The sequence below is a fragment of the Triturus cristatus genome, chromosome 1_1 (genome assembly GCF_964204655.1).
Source record: "Triturus cristatus chromosome 1_1, aTriCri1.1, whole genome shotgun sequence".
In the NCBI taxonomy this organism is placed as follows: domain Eukaryota; kingdom Metazoa; phylum Chordata; class Amphibia; order Caudata; family Salamandridae; genus Triturus; species Triturus cristatus.
Window position 1 is genome coordinate 471,494,270 of NC_140579.1, and position 19,556 is coordinate 471,513,825.

A 19,556-nucleotide genomic window follows, 5' to 3' on the forward strand; every position below is an offset into this window, starting at 1 on the left:
ACAACTATATATATAGGTAGCTTATTGTAAAATAAATATTTAAAAAATATAAAAATACATTCATAAATTAGCATTTAAAAAACCTTGCAAATTCACTTAAAAACCATAGGTTTCACACACGTTATAGTTAGGAATTAGCATTTAAAAAACCTTGCAAATTCACTGAAAAAACCATAGGTTTCACACACGTTATAGTTAGCTGGACATTTCACTCGTAAAAAACCAATGAAATTCCCCCGTTATAGTTAGTTCAGCTAACTATAACTCGCGCGCCCGCAATCCACTGCTGATGACGTCACATATTACATCACTCATGACATGGTCAGTGACATCACTCATGACATCACTGATGACATCTCAAATGACATCACTGATGACATCACTGATGATGTCATCCATGTGATAAATTACCACATCTTCTCACACCCTAATATAACCTTTGATACACCGACTCAAAATTTAAGAGTTCCATTCTCAAAACCATACATACTGCAATACCAATAACTACATAGCCACTTATTAACTCTTAGGTCTACATACACCTCCACTCATTCACCTGTACAGTCACTCATACTTACAGTCACAACATACAAAACTATCATATGCATTTATACACCTATATAGACACTCACACACTACCAATCATCCATAGAGGTACTCTCACACCTACTCAGTCATGCAAATAATCACACTCCCATTTACTCACCTATGTGGTTATACACACTCAAGTTCACTTACTCATAAAAATAGTATCACATTCTTACGCCCTTTAGAATCATTGATGCAAGCACACACTCATCCATACAGTCACTCTCACAATCACACACTCTCACATCTACCCACTTATATACTCTTACACGCACATATACTGCCTTTCACATATGTAGTTAGTCACAAATGTACCACTGAGATATACATTCAATCCCTAACACACCCATATATACACTCACTCAACCATACAGTCCATCACAGATGCACTCTTAAAACCATGCACCCATAGAATCACCCACTCACACATCTATGCATAGAGTCACACACACCCTACCCACACAAACACTCAGGAACCCATACAGATACTGAGACAAGCAATCAATAACTCATATAGACACTCATATAGGTATTCACAAAACCATGCAGCCACTTATACACCAACATACAGAAACATACAGACATTTACACAGTTTAGTCACTAGTCTGCAGTAAGATACATTTAATGACTCACTTATAGAGTCAGTTACGCACCACAGAAAATCGTCCATTTACACACTTGTACACCCACTCATTCTTCAACAGGCCTTTCCCTATATATATTAAACATATTAAAGTTGTTCAGAAACACATACTCAATGGATGATGTCATCAGTGATGTCATCAGTGATGTCATTTGAGATGTCATCAGTGATGTCATGAGTGATGTCACTGACCATGTCATGAGTGATGTAATATGTGATGTCATCAGCAGTGGATTGAGGGCGCGCGAGTTATAGTTAGCTGAACTAACTGTAACGGGGGAATTTCATTGGTTTTTTACGAGTGAAATGTCCAGCTAACTATAACATGTGTGAAACCTATGGTTTTTTCAGTGAATTTGCAAGGTTTTTTAAATGCTAATTCCTAACTATAACGTGTGTGAAACCTATGGTTTTTTCAGTGAGTATATATATATATATATTCACTGAAAAAACCATAGGTTTCACACATGTTATAGTTAGCTGGACATTTTACTGATAAAAAACCAATGAAATTCCCCCGTTATAGTTACTGTAGGCAACTATAACTCACGCGACCGTAATCCTCTGCTGATGCTAATACTGTATTTAGACACTTATTTGCCCATGTCTTCTTCCATTAAATTTTAGCTATACATATATTACAAATATTTTTTTTTCATAAAGACACATATGTCATCAGCAGAGGATTACGGTCGCGTGAGTTATAGTTGCCTACAGTAACTATAACGGGGGAATTTCATAGGTTTTTTATCAGTAAAATGTCCAGCTAACTATAACATGTGTGAAACCTATGGTTTTTTCAGTGAATTTGCAAGGTTTTTTAAATGCTAATTCCTAACTATAACGTGTGTGAAACCTATGGTTTTTTCAGTGAATTTGTACGGTTTTTTAAATGCTAAGTTACTTTACGCCATTTGTGGCGTGCGCGCCCACTTAACGCAGTTCGTTCCGTGCGCGCACGGTGCGCGAAGCGCACCGTGCGCGCACAGTGAGCACGCGGTGCGCGAAGCGCACCGCGTGCCCACGTTACGCTAGATGGGCCATGAACGCACGATGCGCTTCGCGCACCGTGCGCACATGGAGGACATATGATGAGCATCGTTGTGACAGGTAAAATATATGTTTTGTTTTGCTGTAATAAGCCATGCACAAATGGTGCCCTTCGGGCAGCATTTGCACACGGGGTGGGGAGAATGTGGATAATTTTTTTTTTTTTTTTTATAATTTATTACCGTACGGTAAGCGTAATCGGTGAAATTTTCGAAAAAATTAAAATTGCCTTTTTTCACTTGGGGGATCGTTGGGGACTCCCTCGACATGGCTAGGTGCTTGGAAGCTGTCTAAACAGCCCCTTTACATGTTTTTGCACTTTGTTTTTCAACCCCCTGTCAGAGTGCGAGAGAGAAAATGGCGGCCGCCGCTTCCTGGTTTCGACCGATTCGAATGTTTACTAAGATCTAACGGCCAATCAGAATCGCGCTCGCGCACGTCACCGTACGCGTACGGTAAGCGCACCGTAAGCGCACCGTAAGCTGGCTCAGATATATATATTGATTTAAAGGCTATTTTCTCAGAATCTACTGAACAGATTTACACCAAACCTACAAAAGGCACTTCCTTGACCTGAGGACTACCTCTCTGCCAAATTTCATTAAATTCTGTTCAGCCGTTCGGGCTGTAGCTCTGTCTAAAGGTCCTATGGAAAAATGCATGGGAAAAACGCGTTTTGGGACCCCCCTTTTATCTCAGCCCCCGCTTGACGAATCCCCCCGAGACTTTCAGGGTAGGAGCGGAGCTCAACGCCCCACCTATTTTGAAAATTTTGCGAGGATTCGTCGACCGGCGCCAAAGTTATTCAAAATAGAATGTTGCGGATTTCCTATGGAAACAGGGTCCTAACTATAACTACCTACTGGCGACCGCCAGTAGGTAATATATATATATATATATATATATATATATATATATATATATATATGAATAAACAAAGTGCCCAGAAGCTTAAGGGAGCACTCAACAGTTCGTCCACCATCCGGTGCTCGTCGTCAACCTGCCTGCAGGAAGCCATGAATTTAAAATTGCCTGACGCGTTTCAGGGTAGATGACCCCTTTTTCAAAGGCTGCTTGCTTCAAACAATGGCGCTGATGTATTCTCTTGTTTGCAGGTGCTCTTTTATTGGTTACTGGCCCCCATGAGCCTTGCTGAGTGCAGTTGCATATCCGGTGCATTCTGGGACACACAGTTCCATCTGCAAATGAACGCCAAAGTGTTACTTGTTACGAAGAGTTTTAACTGTCTATAGTAGATTTCAGAATCATGCAGGTAAGTTAGCTTTACGTGACTTGCTGTGCTTATCGGTGCTGGAAAAGTTCCCCACCTCAGCCTCTCCTTATTTTAGAGATGGTGCTCTCCCCACGGCAGGACGGCCGTGCAAAAATTTGAATAAACAAAATGCCCAGAAGCTTAAGGGAGCACACAACAGTTCGTCCACCATCCGGTGCTCGTCGTCAACCTGCCTGCAGGAAGCCATGAATTTAAAATTGCCTGACGCGTTTCATGGTAGATGACCCCTTTTTCAAACATAAAAAATGGAGCCTTTACATGCACAATAAGTGTCTACCCTGGTTACTATCTTTTCTTCCTCTGATTGGTCCACCTCTTTCTTTCTTCTACCATCCTCTGCAGAGTTACATTTTTGTGAATTGTGGTCTTCAAAGTCTTGGAGTGAGGCATGACAGATCTGATTCCGACGGGCACGCTACATCTAGATTACACATTTCCTATGCCTCTTTTCTGGACTTAATGCACAAAAAAGGTTGAGAAGATAAGGATCCAGTGGTGTAGAAAGAAGGGGGGGAGGAGGGCAGTCTGGCCGGGACGGCACGAGTTTTAGGGGAGGCAGCCTCCTCCCCTCTCCCTGCTCCTTCCTGGGGCTGTCGTGGGGCAGCAAAGTCTGGAATCAACAGCACCCCTCCCCCGCTTTTACATTCAGACGCCACAGGCGGCAAATGCAGGGGCCGCCACTGACAGCATAAGTCCTAGCTATACCACAGTAATGAGCATGACTATTCCCCAAAAAGAGTGTCTATTCTGGCTGCTTGACAGAATTTTGAAGAAATTACAGATTAAGTGGCAAAGTAAAGGGATTTTTAATTGTTAGCCAGGCCCATAATCAAGACACCACTGCTATGGACCCCTAGGGAACGGAAGGACTCAGAGAAGGTGAATTTAATAAAACATTCCAATTTGAGTCTGTACATACTTTTGGTCAGACTAAAGGTAAGGCATGTGCTGTAACAGTGCAAGACTGCCCATGTGCTGCCTCTTCAGTTCATTAAAGAAGCTTGCAGATACCTTTTTAATTACACAATCCAAAGTCAATGCTAGTTTCTCAACAACCCATGCTTCACCTTTAAATATGGGTACCAGTGGAGGCTCCTCCACGTGGGTGGAGGAGCGTCGGCTCACTGCTTTCCCACAATGCAAGAAGCAAAAACATAAAATGGTATTTTAAATACCATTTTATGTTTCTGCTTCTCACACTGTGAGAAAGCAGAAGGGTATGCCTGGCTGGGGGGCAAGCGGATGGGTGTTCCTGATCTAGGCAGGAGAGGAGAGGCTTGCCCACTGTTGTGGGTGCTGACTGTTTGGTCGTCTTCAGGGCCGACCAAACCAGTCATGCACACTCTGCATTTTCTCTATGTTGCAGCCTACATAGAGAAAATGGCCTCCCCATAAACAACTGTGGGGTCGGCATCCTAGCCAATCACAACACTGAAATTGCACCATTGTGATTGGCTTAGGGGAGGAGAGGGAGGCAGCCTGCTTCCTGCAAGACGTTAGGCACAGAGAGGAGACACGAGGCGACATAAGTTTACATTTTCTTTTTTTAAATTAACCCCACGACGTGCAACCCCCCCATCCGCGAGTGATGCCGGCCGTGACTGCTTTGTACTCAGACTTCTGAGACTGCCCACAGCCTGCCAAGTTTTTGGATTGCTTATGTGTGATGTTTTCATGGTCGTATTGTAAGTGTGAGTGACATTCTTTCACCAGTCAGCTGCTTTTCAAAATCCCAAAAGGTTTCTAAAATGATTTGATGTTTTCAGATCTTACTCACTCTTCCCTCCTACTCCTTTCTCAAAGAAATGGAGCTTTTGAGGGAAGTGCCATGCCTCAACATTATAATGGGTTTTGATCATGCGCTTTTGTGTCTGTTTGCGTTTGTCTCTATATGTGTGTTATGTGTATGGCTGCAAGTCTGTTTGTGTATCCTAATCACCTTGTTTCTCTTTGTACATGGCTGCTTTTTTGCCTTGAACACATTGCGTTCATATGAATTACCCTACATCATACCCCGGGGGCGGAATGACAGTGATGCATAAGCATTTTCTTGTGTGGGGTGAGGCCGCTCTTCTGCAGTTTCTGGGCGCTATAGATCACATGTATTACTACTGGAAAGTTTTAATGTTTTTTTTAATGTATTTTCGCATAGCCCACTTCCATGTTTGTACATCACCAACCACCACTGATGGGTACCTAAAGTTAAACACTCCGCAAAGTACATCTCTCCACAGCATTCACTGTTAGTTGCCCTTTAACACCAATGCCCGATTATTATACTCTATATGTGTAACTGCCACTGCACTTAAGCCACCATTAAGAGTGTGCTGGAAGTTTGTGCGAGGACCCTGGAGGAGGGCAAGAATCTCTGATTTTGGTTGGTATCCCTGCATCAATTCTGACTATTTTGAGTTTTTTCCTGGAATAGGGAGTGGCGGCTTCGACTTGTGATGCAGGGTCCTTTACCGGAAGTTTTTCCTAATCCTGGCAAAAAAAGTTGACATTTCCACCTTCTCTGAGGAGGTGTCATTCCGCGGGCCGGTGGGCGGTGGAGAGCAGAGTTGCATGGCACCCTTGTGTAAGTCCAGCGGAGGCATTGCCTGCTCCCCTCAAGGAGCTGTAGCAAAGTTCTCATGTTATGAGTATTTGTAGGTGTGACAACGAATTAGCATATTTGATGACATCACAGGACGTGACATCACAAAGATTTATATCAATAAAACCACAAGAAGTGAACAACAAAATGATGAAAAGTAAGAACCCGGGCCGGGGAGGCGAAGCCGGACCAAGTAGAGGCCTGGGCAAAACGCCGTCCGGGGGCGGCGCCCCTCCCCCGGCCACCCCCTCTCAGGCATTTACATAAGGGCTAGGCCGACGGGGGCCAGGATTGGCCCCCGATGGCCCAAGCAACCCCCCCCCAATCAGGGAGCGAGCTCAGGGGCCAAGGGGGGGAATAAAAGGGGGGACACCCGGGCCAGTAACCACAAATCCCCTCCCCGGGCCAAGCGAGAAAGAAGAAGAATCGTGGGCTTACCTGGAGGCGACCGGCGGCGAAAATCGGATTTTGGCGCCTAAATCGTGGCGCGTCGAGGACTCGGAGGCTCCAGCATCGGCTCAGCCCACGCTTCGCCAAGGGACAGCAGGAAAGGATCGTGGGCGTTGGACGCTTCGGAGGAGCCCCGCTTTCGTCTGAGCAACGGTCCGGCCGCCAAAAGCCACAAACGGATTGCCCAGCAGCAGGAAGGAAGCGGAGCGGGGCCGCCCCCATCGCAGGCAGCGGGAGGAGGCACACACGGCGTCTGCGCACTGAGGGAGCCCGGGAAGCAGCGGAGGTAACGGCAAAATCGGCCGCGATCTGCCCGGCGGCACACAAGATCCCGGGCAGCTTCCCTCACTAGCGTCCCTGCCTTCAGCACTTCCGCCCAGGGGAGTTGAGCGCGCTAGAGAAAGGCGCGCCCCCTTAAAGGGGCAGTACGCGGTAGTGGAGCAGTTGAAACTGAGCTGCCCAACGCGTAAGGAGAAGATAAACAGTACGGAGGATGGCAAACAGGAAAGGGGCTACAGGAAGGAAGAAGCAGCCCCCGGCCCGCTTCAGGGAGCTGCAGGAGCAGCCAGCCGCAAAGAAGGCAGACGCAAGGAAGCACAAGGAGGACGATCTGGACGAGGATCTGCGAGACATGCTAGAGCAGGCAAGGGCGCAGGTGGCGCTGAAGGGCAGGAGCTGGATGGAGCAGCAAATCAGGGAAGCCCCCCCCGGGAAAGGGAAACGACAAGGCCAGGCTTCACCACCGCCACCACCACCAAAGAAAACGAAAAAGGGGGGGTCTGCAGCCAACACGGTGCCCCCCCGCAGGAGCAGATCAAAGGCAAATACCGAGGGAACCCCTCCTCAGGCGTCCAGGAGAAAGGCCCAAGCAGCGGCAGTACAGGTGTGCAGCTCGGATTCGGAAGAGGGCAGCGAAGGCGAGGGGTCTGTTGCCAGCACGGCGGCCCCTCAGGAAGGACCCAAGAAGAGCACCCTGGGTAAGCATGGATGACCACGCAGCGCACAGGGGCGAACAAGGGGGCTGGGGCCACAGGACAGACAGGGGCCACAGGCTAACACAGGTATAGAACACAACACGACAGCCCAGGGGCCGTGGCACACACCATCCCCCTGGCAAACAGGCGCGGGCCAAGGGGGAAGGAGCTTCCAGGGGGAGGCCTGGCCAGAGGGGGTGATGCAACCGCCACCATGGTTACCCTGGTGGCAATGGCCAGGAAGTGGGGTCCCATTCCCGGGAAATGCACCTTGGGCCACAGGGGGCCCAACAAGGAGCCTTGCGGTAGACAAAGCAGCCAACCCAGGGGCACAAGGGGAGCCTCCAGGGCGCAGCCAGGGAGAAGGGACAGGTGCGGAGCAAGCGCAACAGGAGCGCACAGGGGCCACGACGGGGGAGGGCGCAGGTACAGCCGGGGCAGGCGAGGGTAAGCCAGCCTGCGAATATATGCGCCCATCCCCAAGCGAACCGCCCACGACAACAAGGTTGTTGGGTCTGGCAAACCTCATCCCACTCCCAGTTAAGGAGAGAATCTGGAGGAAGGAGTTTATTGACATATTTTCCCTGCTCGAAGTAAGGCAGGCAGGCTTAGATCTCACCACACAAGACAGGAAGGACGAGGACAGGAGGGGCCCCAGGAAACCCAGGGTGGACAGAAATATAGAAAACTGGTTGAAAGCCTTTAGGACATTAGCGTGCGTGTTTATTGAGAAATTCCCGTAGAGTGCAGCATCACTGATCCTATATGAGCAGAAGGTGCACGAGGCGCAGCAGCAGTTCCAAGGGAATGCATGGCTACAGTACGACGAAGGGTTCAGGGAAAAAATGCAGGTATGGCCAACGATAGGCTGGGACTGCCAGGATATGGAAGGCTATTCCAAATGGTGGCAGCCAGAGAAGGGGTGGGGGCAAAGGAGCTTAATTTTCGTCCCTGCGGGAGTAAGGGCAGATTTGAAGGGCACGGGAAAGATCCCAAGGCGAGGGGCCAACCAGCCGCAAAATCCAATAAGGCGTGCTGGAAGTTTGACAAGGACGAGTGTAAGTGGGGGGCCGCGTGCAAGTTCAAGCATGAATGCGGGTCCTGTGGGGGGAACCACCCTGCGATACGATGCCGGCGAACCACAGGGCAAGCGGCAGAGAAACCAAAGGCAGAACCAAAGAAATGAGAAGCAGGCCCCAGCAGGAGGGGCCGGGGGGAAAGGGGGCGGAGGACAGGCGCTCCCAACACCCATAAAAGCAGGCAGACTATTGCAACTGTTGCACAGGTACCATAAATCAACAGACAGGGAATTATTGGCGGAGGGGTTTACGCAGGGTTTCCCCATACCATATAACGGCCCCATTGGGACACGGGAGAGCAATAATTTGAAGTCAGTCAAAGACAATCCCGAGGCAGCAAGGCAAAAGGTGGAAAAGGAAGTTGGTTTGGGCCGGGTCCTTTCCCCTCCCCACCGCTAGAGGACATGGTGATATCCCCGTTGGGCTTAGTCCCCAAGAAAGAGCCTGGTAAATTCCGTTTGATTCACCACCTGTCATACCCGGAGGGGGAGTCAGTCAACGACTGGTTAGAGCAGGGTGCATGCTCGGTGGCCTACGCCTCGGTTGACGATGCAGTGGACCTGGTTAGACAGGAGGGGGCGGGGGCCCTCATGGCCAAGTCTGATATAGAATCAGCATTCAGACTGCTGCCAGTGCACCCGGACAGCTATCATTTATTGGGCTTTAGACTGGAGGGGGGTTACTACTACGATAGGTGCCTCCCCATGGGCTGCTCAATCTCGTGTGCACATTTCGAAGCCTTTAGCAGTTTCTTAGAGTGGGAGCTGGGCCAACGGACACCGAGAGGGGGGCGGGTCCACTACCTGGACGACTTCTTGTTCGTGGGTAGGGCAGACACAGAGGACTGCGCCAACCTCCTCAATAGCTTCAGGGCATTGACGCAGGAACTAGGCATCCCTCTGGCTCACGAGAAAACCGAGGGCCCCACAACGAAACTGACGTTCCTGGGGATAGAGCTGGATTCAGTGGCAGGGACATGCAAGCTGCCAACCGATAAAGTAGCGGACATGCTTAGCGACATACGTAGGTTGAGGCAACAGAAGAAGGCGACTCTGGGAGAGTTACAACAGCTACTGGGGAAATTGAATTTTGCCATGAGGGTAATTCCCGCAGGGCGCGCATTCGCCCGGCGGATAGCCTGGCTTACGAGGGGCTTGACACAGAGGCATCACAGGGTCCGCATTACACAGGGAGTGAGGGACGACCTGGTCCAATGGGAGAGTTTTCTGGCAGAGTTCAACGGCACCCTGATCTGGCGGGCCCCCTGGGTCCTGGCCAGCGAGTTAGAACTCTACACTGACGCAGCAGGGGGGTACGGCTTCGGGGCCCTCTTGGGGTCGGCGTGGTCGGCAGGGGCATGGCCGGAGGCGTGGCACGCAGCCGGGCTAACCGCGAACATATCACTGCTAGAACTTTTCCCCATAGTTGTAGCCTTCCACATCTGGGCCCCCCAACTAGCGAATAGGCAGATCACACTGTGGTCGGATAACCACGCAGTGGTGCAGGCAATCAACACAGGAGCGGCGCGTTGCCCAGCTGTAGCGACCTTGCTGAGGATATTAGTGGGCTGCCAATTGAAAGGTAACATTGCACTGAGGGCAAGGCACATTCCGGGGGCGGAAAACTTAGTGGCGGATGCTATTTCTCGTTTCCAGTGGGAAAGATTCAGGAAGCTGGCCCCGGGCGCGGACAGGAAGATGACCCCGATGCCGGAGGAAGCGTGGGCATGGGTGGAAGCGGTTTGAGATGGCTGCTGGATAATGCACTGGCCCCAAAGACCAACAGCCGGTACCGGAGGTGCTGGGAGACTTTCAGGGCCAAAGTTGGTCTACAGAGGGGGCAACGGGCCAGGAAAAGGGACATCCTAGAATTCATCGACTGGGCCTTCAAGGAAGGGAAGTCAAAATCCTGGGCACAAGCACATTTAAGTGCAAAAGCATATTACACAAAGATGGCAGGGCGAGACGACCAAACAAGGGCGTTTGAATGTCAGATGGCCATGAAAGGGTGGGGTAGGTTACAGCGGGCACCAGATGACATGAGGCGCCCCATCCACTTCAGATTACTTCAGGCGATGCTGGGGGCCCTGGCCGGGATATGCTCCTCGAGGCATGAAATCTCATTGTTCCGGGCAGCATTTGCAGTAGCATTCTTCGGGGCATACAGGGTCAGCGAGTTGGTAGCCCCCTCAGTGGTGGACGCGGGAGCAGCATGCATACAGAGAGAAGGGGTGGTCATGCAGGACAGCCACATGGACATACTGCTAAGAAGGTCCAAGACGGACCAGACGGGCAAGGGTGTATGGACCAGACTGCACTGCACGAACAATGCAGATCATTGCCCAGTATGTCTACTAAGATTGCATCTAGAGAGCAAACAGGGGAGGAAGGGGCCGCTATTTCAGCACAGAGATGGGTCTTTCCTCAGCCGTTTTCAGTTTATAGCGGTAATGAGGAAGGCGTTAGAAGCCCTGGGTCTCCCCGCACGGGAATATGGGTCGCACTCATTTCGGATTGGGGCGGCCACCACGGCGGCTGGGCTGGGCATGGGCGGGGGCGCAATTAAGGGGATAGGGCAGTGGGCATCCGGCGCTTACAAGCGTTACATACGCCCATCAATATGCTAAGACACCCCCTCTCTTCCAGATCCGGACGCCGCACACAGGAAGGTGTGGATCGTGGGGCACTCGTACGTTACGCGGGCACAACGGTGGGCAGCGGCCAGACGGGACTTTGGCGGGATCTGGCTACGGAACACCGACATAGAATGGTGGGGGCGCCCCGGGATGAGATGGGGAGAGCTGCTGTCCATGGTGCGGGATGCACTACAGCAGGGCAGCAGGCCAGACGCAGTGGTGGTACACTTGGGCGGGAATGACTTGGCAGCAATGGGGCGGAAGGCACTCCTGGAAGACATGCAGAAGGGCCTCACGGCAGTAGCACGCATGGTATGCCCCGCAGACATAATCTTTTCCGAAATCATAGTGCGGAACGCCTGGCGGGGGGCAATCGACCTAGGGGCGGTAGAAAAGTCTAGGAGGAAACTCAACATTACTATGGCAAAAGTATGCAAGGCGAATGGCTGGGGTTTCGTACGTCATGGGTTCATAAACTTAAGATCCCCGGGGTATCACAGGGAGGACGGAGTTCACCTCACAGGGGTGGGGATGGATATGTTCCTGCTGAATATTGTAGGGGTTCTGGAACAGAGGGGTTTCCTATGACAGTCAGGCAGAGTAGGAGTCGGCAGGGGGGGAGCTCCCTCTGATCGAGAAACCATAGGGAGCGTGGCGGAGCTAGACAGACTAAATTAACAAACTAAAGGGGAGAACCCATTAGAAGATAGATGAGAGGCTCTCGCAGTGCCTTGGGGATGCCGCACGGCAGGGGCGCTGAGGGAGCCAAAAGGGCGACACGCCGCCAGCAAAGACTAGAGACAATACTCTCCCCATGACCCTTGGGATGCCTCACGGCAGGGGCTCAGAAGGAGAAAAAAGGCAAAGTACCCAGTCACAAGAAATTAAGTAGATACGCAAGAAAGGCCCTTGGGATGCCAGCCGGCAGGGGCCTCTGGGAGAAGGAAGGGCCCACGCAGGGCGAGCGGGACGGCACTTGCGGCCCAGACAGGTCCAAACAGAGAACCGCCTAATCGGTAGCAAGCTGAAGCCGAAACCCGGTAGCAGGAAACACAGAAAGGGTTCCCTCCTCTCCCAGGTGATTGATAAAGCTGGGGCAAGAATAACAATGCAACATGTACATAACCATGAGCAATGTGTGACAAATGTATAAAGTTGTATGATGTGAATAAACTGCGACCTTTTCAGGCACCCAACAAAAGTTGTCAGTGGTGATTTAAGGTAGCAGAGCATAGCGGGATGGTACGACGGGGGGAAGCAGGGAGGGGAGGTCCGCCGCCTGGATGGGGTTAGAACCCGGGCCGGGGAGGCAAAGCCGGACCAAGTAGAGGCCTGGGCAAAACGCCGTCCGGGGGCGGCGCCCCTCCCCCGGCCACCCCCTCTCTGGCATTTACATAAGGGCTAGGCCGACGGGGGCCAGGATTGGCCCCCGATGGCCCAAGCAACCCCCCCCCCAATCAGGGAGCGAGCTCAGGGGCCAAGGCGGGGAATAAAAGGGGGGACACCCGGGCCAGTAACCACAAATCCCCTCCCCGGGCCAAGGGAGAAAGAAGAAGAATCCCACCCACCCACACCTAAGAGTCAGGCGTCGCAGCTGCAAGGTGGAGGGTAGCGGAGCTAGACAGACTAAATTAACAAACTAAAGGGGAGAACCCATTAGAAGATAGATGAGAGGCTCTCGCAGTGCCTTGGGGATGCCGCACGGCAGGGGCGCTGAGGGAGCCAAAAGGGCGGCACGCCGCCAGCAAAGACTAGAGACAATACTCTCCTCATGACCCTTGGGATGCCTCACGGCAGGGGCTCAGAAGGAGAAAAAAGGCAAAGGACCCAGTCACAAGAAATTAAGTAGATACGCAAGAAAGGCCCTTGGGATGCCAGCCGGCAGGGGCCTCTGGGAGAAGGAAGGGCCCACGCAGGGCGAGCGGGACGGCACTTGCGGCCCAGACAGGTCCAAACGGAGACCCGCCTAATCGGTAGCAAGCTGAAGCCTAAACCCGGTAGCAGGAAACACAGAAAGGGTTCCCTCCTCTCCCAGGTGATTGATAAAGCTGGGGCAAGAATAACAATGCAACATGTACATAACCATGAGCAATGTGTGACAAATGTATAAAGTTGTATGATGCGAATAAACTGCGACCTTTTCAGGCACCCAACAAAAGTTGTCAGTGGTGATTTAATGTAGCAGAGCATAGCGGGATGGTACGACGGGGGGAAGCAGGGAGGGGAGGTCCGCCGCCTGGATGGGGTTATAAATGTAACTTTAAAAATAATAAAATAACAGAACTGAGTTCATTAATATAGACTCCTGGATTTCAACAGTAGTGGAGCAGCGTTCTAATGGGTTAACGCAATAACTGAAGCAGTGTGTATGAGATTTTCTATTTTAGTGAAACTTTCTTGTAAAAAAGATTTTCAGCTCCCATGAATAGCTTTGTGACCGAAGAGCTATGAAAATACTTGCGTTCAAAGTTCATTTTCTGGGGGGGCATGACTTGAGCTGCCGCAAGATATTGCTGGAGCAGAGTTTTCTTTTAGAAAATTCTGGGGCTTTTGAAGCTCTGGCATGTCTATGCGTTTTATTAATTTATTAATATTTAACAATTAATTATTTGTCTTGTGCAAATGTGTTTTACTAATCAACCCGTTTGTCCTAACATAAGAGAAAGTTACATGAGGGTTAGCTTATTTGTGCTGTTCATGTATTTACAATAACGTGCAAGTTTTTATGTTTAAACGTTGCTGTGTGCTATTTATTTTGAGCACAAAACGCTGTCTGAATTAATGCTTTTTATGTCGCAAAGCTAGATAAATGCATACACATAAGGGTATTAGTGGGGTTAACACTGTTTAATCATTATGTTGTAGTAATGTTGTTTTTATTTCTATTAAATTGAGATGGTCTATTGTGGCCTATGGAGGCCTAATCCATGATGGCTGATTTGAGAGCCTGGCCTCGAGTGAATATTTCTGTGATGTGGCAAGAGAGACCCCTGCTGGAAAAAGGTCGAAGACAACTGACCATGGTCCTTCTATGAAATTTTCCATGAGGACGGCAGCAGCTTTGGGTGTTCTCCAAGAAAAGTGAAGGTGTCCTTGGCAATCTCGAAAGGACAAAGGAGCCTTAGAGGGAAACTCTGAACTGTGGCTCGATGGCCGAGGAGGAATCGGATTAAATGTGTTACATGTTTTATTTCCTTGGTTCCTGTTCCGTAGTTCACGTCTTGAGACTTTTCCTGAGCGGAGATTTACAGATGTAGCAATGTTACATTTCTTCCTTTTCGTTCTGCTCAGTGATACAGTTTATTCAGCCAACTTTATGTGTGTTTCTATTGTATTTTTCACCATAAAAACTGTTAGTTTAGGGAGGGCTCTCCCCACTCTTTTGGCCACCTTCACGCGTTGCTGAGGATTGATGCTGAGGACTCTGTCTTGACAGACTTTACCGAGAGACTGGTCCTGACCCGTTCTGACACTTAGTTAGAATAGGTAATTATGAGATGATTTATTCTGATTTACTTTGGCTAATTTTAGATAAAGCAATATAACTTTAACATGGTGTTGAATATTCTTTCTTGTCAATTATTGAGTATATTTTGATTATTGTTGTATAGATTGTATAGAGTATGATTAAGGATAACCATCATAATTAGGTCCTATCGTCCTAGATATAGATGCAGGGTTTTCTTCCCACAGGTCTTATGCTGGTAGAGTATTTGTGCGTATGTTAGTGAAATGGGCCCTAGCGTATGATGAATGTATGTGCGTGTAACTGTGAAATTACTCTATCTGTGGTAGTGGGTTTATTTTAGGTACCCTGATCTCTATCAATTTCTCTGGTAGCAGAGGATGGTTTTAGATGGTTGTCTTGATCTGATAAGATAAGATTGCTTGTAAATTAGCTTATTTATTTTTTATTTATTTTGATGTTGTTGGTATATGTACTAATACTATATGTTGGAGTCGTCATGTTGAGTTATATGTAGTGCTTCTGGAATTTGGAAGCTGTGGAAGCAGTTCCGTAGTAGAGCAGAGGAAGGTGTATATGCTGCTCTCGGGAAAGACGGGATTGTAAGGAATTACGTGTGACAATAGAAGTTGCGCGTTCACATTGTCTGGGTTCGGAATCAGTGACATCGTCGTATGTTACTATTAGATATTTCTGGTATATAAGGAGTGTGTATCGTAGTGAAGGTTATCTGTGAAACTCTGGTCTTAAGTCCCAGGGATCCGTAAGGATTGCCGTTAAAGCTTATCGCGGGAGGAGTAATAGGTATTCTCTGAGCTTGTTTGAGGAACTGGGCAGAGGTAAGCTGCTTAGTTGTTGAGTTATAATTCTGTACAGAGACAGATTGTGCTGTTCTCGGGAAGCAGGATTCTGTGTGCATGTACTATATTTTTCTCGTGTGAATGTGCGTGAATGCATATACATTTATTGACTGTAAGACTCTTTGGATAAGTCCTAGAGGAAACAGTTATGCGATGTATGAAAGTTGTTGATTCTTGAGAAATAGACTCTCTTTTACTATTCTGTGGTTAGCGAAGCAGACAATGGAGATGTTTTTATGTTGTAACTAATAGATTTTGTAGAAGTTTTGACACACGAAGTCTACTGAGAGTTTTTTGTAAAGGAGGGGTAGACGAGTGACAGAGACAGGAGACAGAGACTGCAGCGACTGTTGACCTCAGAGGGTCCGCACACTGATTGGATAGTGAATCAGAATAGGGTTCGCGCTGGGATTGGTGCGTTAGTGTGAGTCGCGCAGGGATTGGAAGAGCTGTTTAGTGACGTAGACGCTTCAGGATTGGTGCGTTAGTGTGAGTCGCGCTGCTATTAGTTGAGAAATTCGTATTGTATATTTATAATACGGAGAGAGTAGAGAGTTTAGTAAGCGCTAAAATGTATTATCAAGAAGAGAAAAAGAAAAAGACGTTCTTTGGAAAAGTTAAAAAGTGGTTTAGCAAGGATAAAGAGGTTAAAACGAGAGAGGGTGAGTTGCTACCTCCAGCAAAAACACCTGCATCCTTCATGGCTGTGAAATATGGATTGCATACCTGTATATGGTTGCAGAATTGGGTTAAATATACTAAAGAAGATGGTGTTCTAGCATTTCCAGAACATGGTTCATTTAATTTGGCCGTGTTGAGAAACTTACGGGAAAAGATGTTATGCTTAGACCCGAAGCCGAGACCTACACAGTTCGAGGCTTTAGTGGAATGGGAAGAGGAGGTTCATGACCGAGAAAAGCAAAGGTCTGGAGGGTATCACAGGTACATGTTTGGGAGGAGACATGATCATGAAACACATCATGATCGAATGAAAAGATGGCGAGATGCTAGTATGTCAGAGGGATTATATCCAATGAGAACAGTTGAAGCTTCTGCTCCTTCGACAGAAAGAGTTTCTGAGTCAGATATGAGAAGATATGGAGAGTATGAGGATGAGGTCTTAAATGACATGATTTACAAGAGACCACCTCCATATAGAACAGAACCAGATGAGAGTACACCAGTTGTTTCTCCGATAAGAGATACAGTTGAGAAAGAAAAAATGACACCTGAATCAAGAGGTAGTAGTTCTTTCAGGGAGAGAGAGAATCGAGGTAGTGAGGAAAATGCTAGAAAATTAGCAAAGACGACAACAGAACTGGCGGAGAAAATTAGGGAGTTAACGAAGAATCTGGAAGCTGTTACAGTGCCTGTAACAATAGGTCCAGTTATGCCTGTGTTTGATAAACAGAGTGCAGGTGAGAAAGGACTGGTAATTCCATATATTGCAAATGAATCGACAAATTCAGTTGGTCCTTCAGGAGATTCAGATAAAAGAACAGGGAGAAGTGACCTGAGACAAACCAGACATGATACATGTAGTGAACTATTGGATGTTAGTGAACCTAGTTGTTCAGGGATGCCGATTTTAGAACCGCAGAAAAAAGTGGTTCCAGTGAGAAAAACTGCTGAAATAACAGTTGATGATTTGAATGATTGGATGAAGGTTCTTCAGAAAAAAGATAAGGATTCACAAGTTATTGATGTGGTTAAGTTACGTATAGAATTAGAAGAGCTTGTGACAGGAACAGTTCCAACAGAAATCCTGAAGAATCATCATGATGGTGAGCTAATGTTTATGTGTAAGAGCATAACATGGAGAGCAAGAAATACACATGATAGACTAAAAGCAATAGCAAATGAGCAAGGAGTTGACATTGATAGAGTAAAGGCTTTGCAGAAAACGTACAGGATGGATTTCACTGAGAAAGACATAGAGAATTTGAATACTTCTGGTAGAACAGGACAGATTAAAGAAATGGTGGCATTATTGCGAAGATGGGGTGATGTAGAAAAGTGGAAGGATAGGTGGTATAAGAAAAGAGAGGAATCTGAGGATAGAACAACTTATTCAGCATTTCCAGTGAGAGAAAAGGAGAAACCAGTGGAGAATTATCCTATGAGAGAAATACCTGGAGGAGGATATGTACATGTTCCATGGACCAGACAGGATATTTTATCATTTACGAATGATTTCCCTCGATTGAGAGAAAAGCCCGTCGAGTGGTATAGGCAGGTAGATAGGTTTGTGAAGTTGTCAAAAGTGCTGTGGGTTGACCTGAATAGTCTGTTTGATATAATTGTTCCAGCAGACTTGTGGACTGAGTGTAAAATAGTTGTGAGTTGGCCTACTGAGGAATATCTAAGAGATTCAAGAACAGGGGCACCAGATCCAGAAGTGATGAGGAAGTATGATCAGGTGATGGTATACCTGAAGAGTAAAGTTCCTCCAAAAGAGACAGACTGGGTTAAGATAGATCGAACACAACAGGAAGCAAAAGAATCAGTTCATGCTTTTTACGAGAGGCTGATACTGGCTTTTAAACAATTCAGTGGAGATGAACACCTGGGTGACAAGGATTTGAGTCATTTTGTATACAGATTTGTATATGGTCTTAGACCTGAAATTGGTGAGAGAATTCGTGAACACACAGTGGATTGGCAGAGTAAAAAAGTAGATGAGATTCTGAGACATGCAAAATATTTCAGTGATGAAATTGAAGCAAAACAAAGAAAGCTGAAAGAGAAAGCAATGTGGGCACAAGTGAAAGTTGCGGAAAGACAGGAAGCACAGTTAGTGGAACAGGCAAATAATCCAGGAAATAATGGAGGAAATAGACCGAGATTTGCAGGAAAAGGAAGGGGAAGTCTTGAGGAAGCCAAAAAAAAGTTCCCTTGTCACAACTGTGGCCAGCTGGGACATTGGAGATCTGAATGTCCTAATCCACCATTAGTGAATAATGAGGGTAAATCCTTAAATCAACAGGTGCAGAATGATGGGAATAACCAGCAGCAACAACAGCAGAAAGTTGTGAGACAGCAGAGTCAAGAGCCAAAACCGCCCTTACCGCAGAATAGAGGGGTACAAAAGTACAATCAGGACTCAGGATTCTTCAATGATGAGCAGGTAAACAAACCGAGACGTACTAACAAAGTACAGCAGTACTTGTTAAAAAGTGAAGGGAGTGAGTCTGAGGGTGATTATTGACGGTGCCGAGGGGAGGAAGAAGAGTGCATACTTGGTGCAACTCTAGAAATAGACCAGGCAGGACCATTTGTGGATGGGAAAATAAATGAGGAGAGTGTTACTTTTTTGGTAGACACAGGTGCGACAAGATCAACTGTCAGGTCAACAGATGTTAGAAATCTTCCTCTCTCGGATGAAGCAATCCAAGTAGTTGGTGTAGCCAATACACAAATCAGAACACGTCTTACTGAACCAGTAAGAGTACAGATAGGAAAATTTTCAGACATGCATAGATTTATTGTCTGTGATACGAGTCCAGTGAACCTGTTAGGTAGGGACTTATTGTGTAAAATGAATTGCACAATCTTTTGTACACCAGATGGAATAGCTTTTGAGACACCAGATGATAATGTTTTCTATCGAATGACTCTAGAAAATAGAGAAAATTAGTTAATTGGTGCATTTCCAGTGTTTAATCCAGAGGATTTGCCTCAAGTGCTGAGAGACACAGTGAAAAGAGCAGTTTGGGATTTTACAGGAGAGGATGTGGGATTGATGAATAATGTAGATCCAGTGAAAATTGCAGTGAAAGAGGGAATTACATATCCTAACATTCCTCAGTACAAAATGACACCAGAAATAATTGAAGGGATAACTCCTATAATTGAGAAAATGATTCAGCAAGGAGTTCTAAGAGAACTACTGAGTAGTCCGTGTAATTCACCGATAATGG

The 19,556-nt window shown here is 47.6% G+C and overlaps 1 protein-coding gene and 1 pseudogene across 2 annotated transcripts in view; one reads left to right on the forward strand and one right to left on the reverse strand.

The window, feature by feature from the left end:
- Positions 1 to 19,556, reverse strand: part of LOC146870435 (acid-sensing ion channel 2-like) — a 1,159,191-nt pseudogene that overhangs the window by 901,232 nt on the left and 238,403 nt on the right. The gene's annotated exons all lie outside the window — the stretch shown is intronic.
- LOC146870436 (uncharacterized) lies at positions 9,080 to 10,420 on the forward strand. The gene has a single exon (XM_085599707.1). It carries the CDS (start codon positions 9,080 to 9,082, stop codon positions 10,418 to 10,420), a length of 1,341 nt encoding a protein of 446 aa, XP_085455833.1.

Bases quoted from the DNA above. Each gene is read 5' to 3' on its own strand.
- LOC146870436 (XM_085599707.1), top strand. From the start codon at position 9,080: ATGGTGATATCCCCGTTGGGCTTAGTCCCCAAGAAAGAGCCTGGTAAA.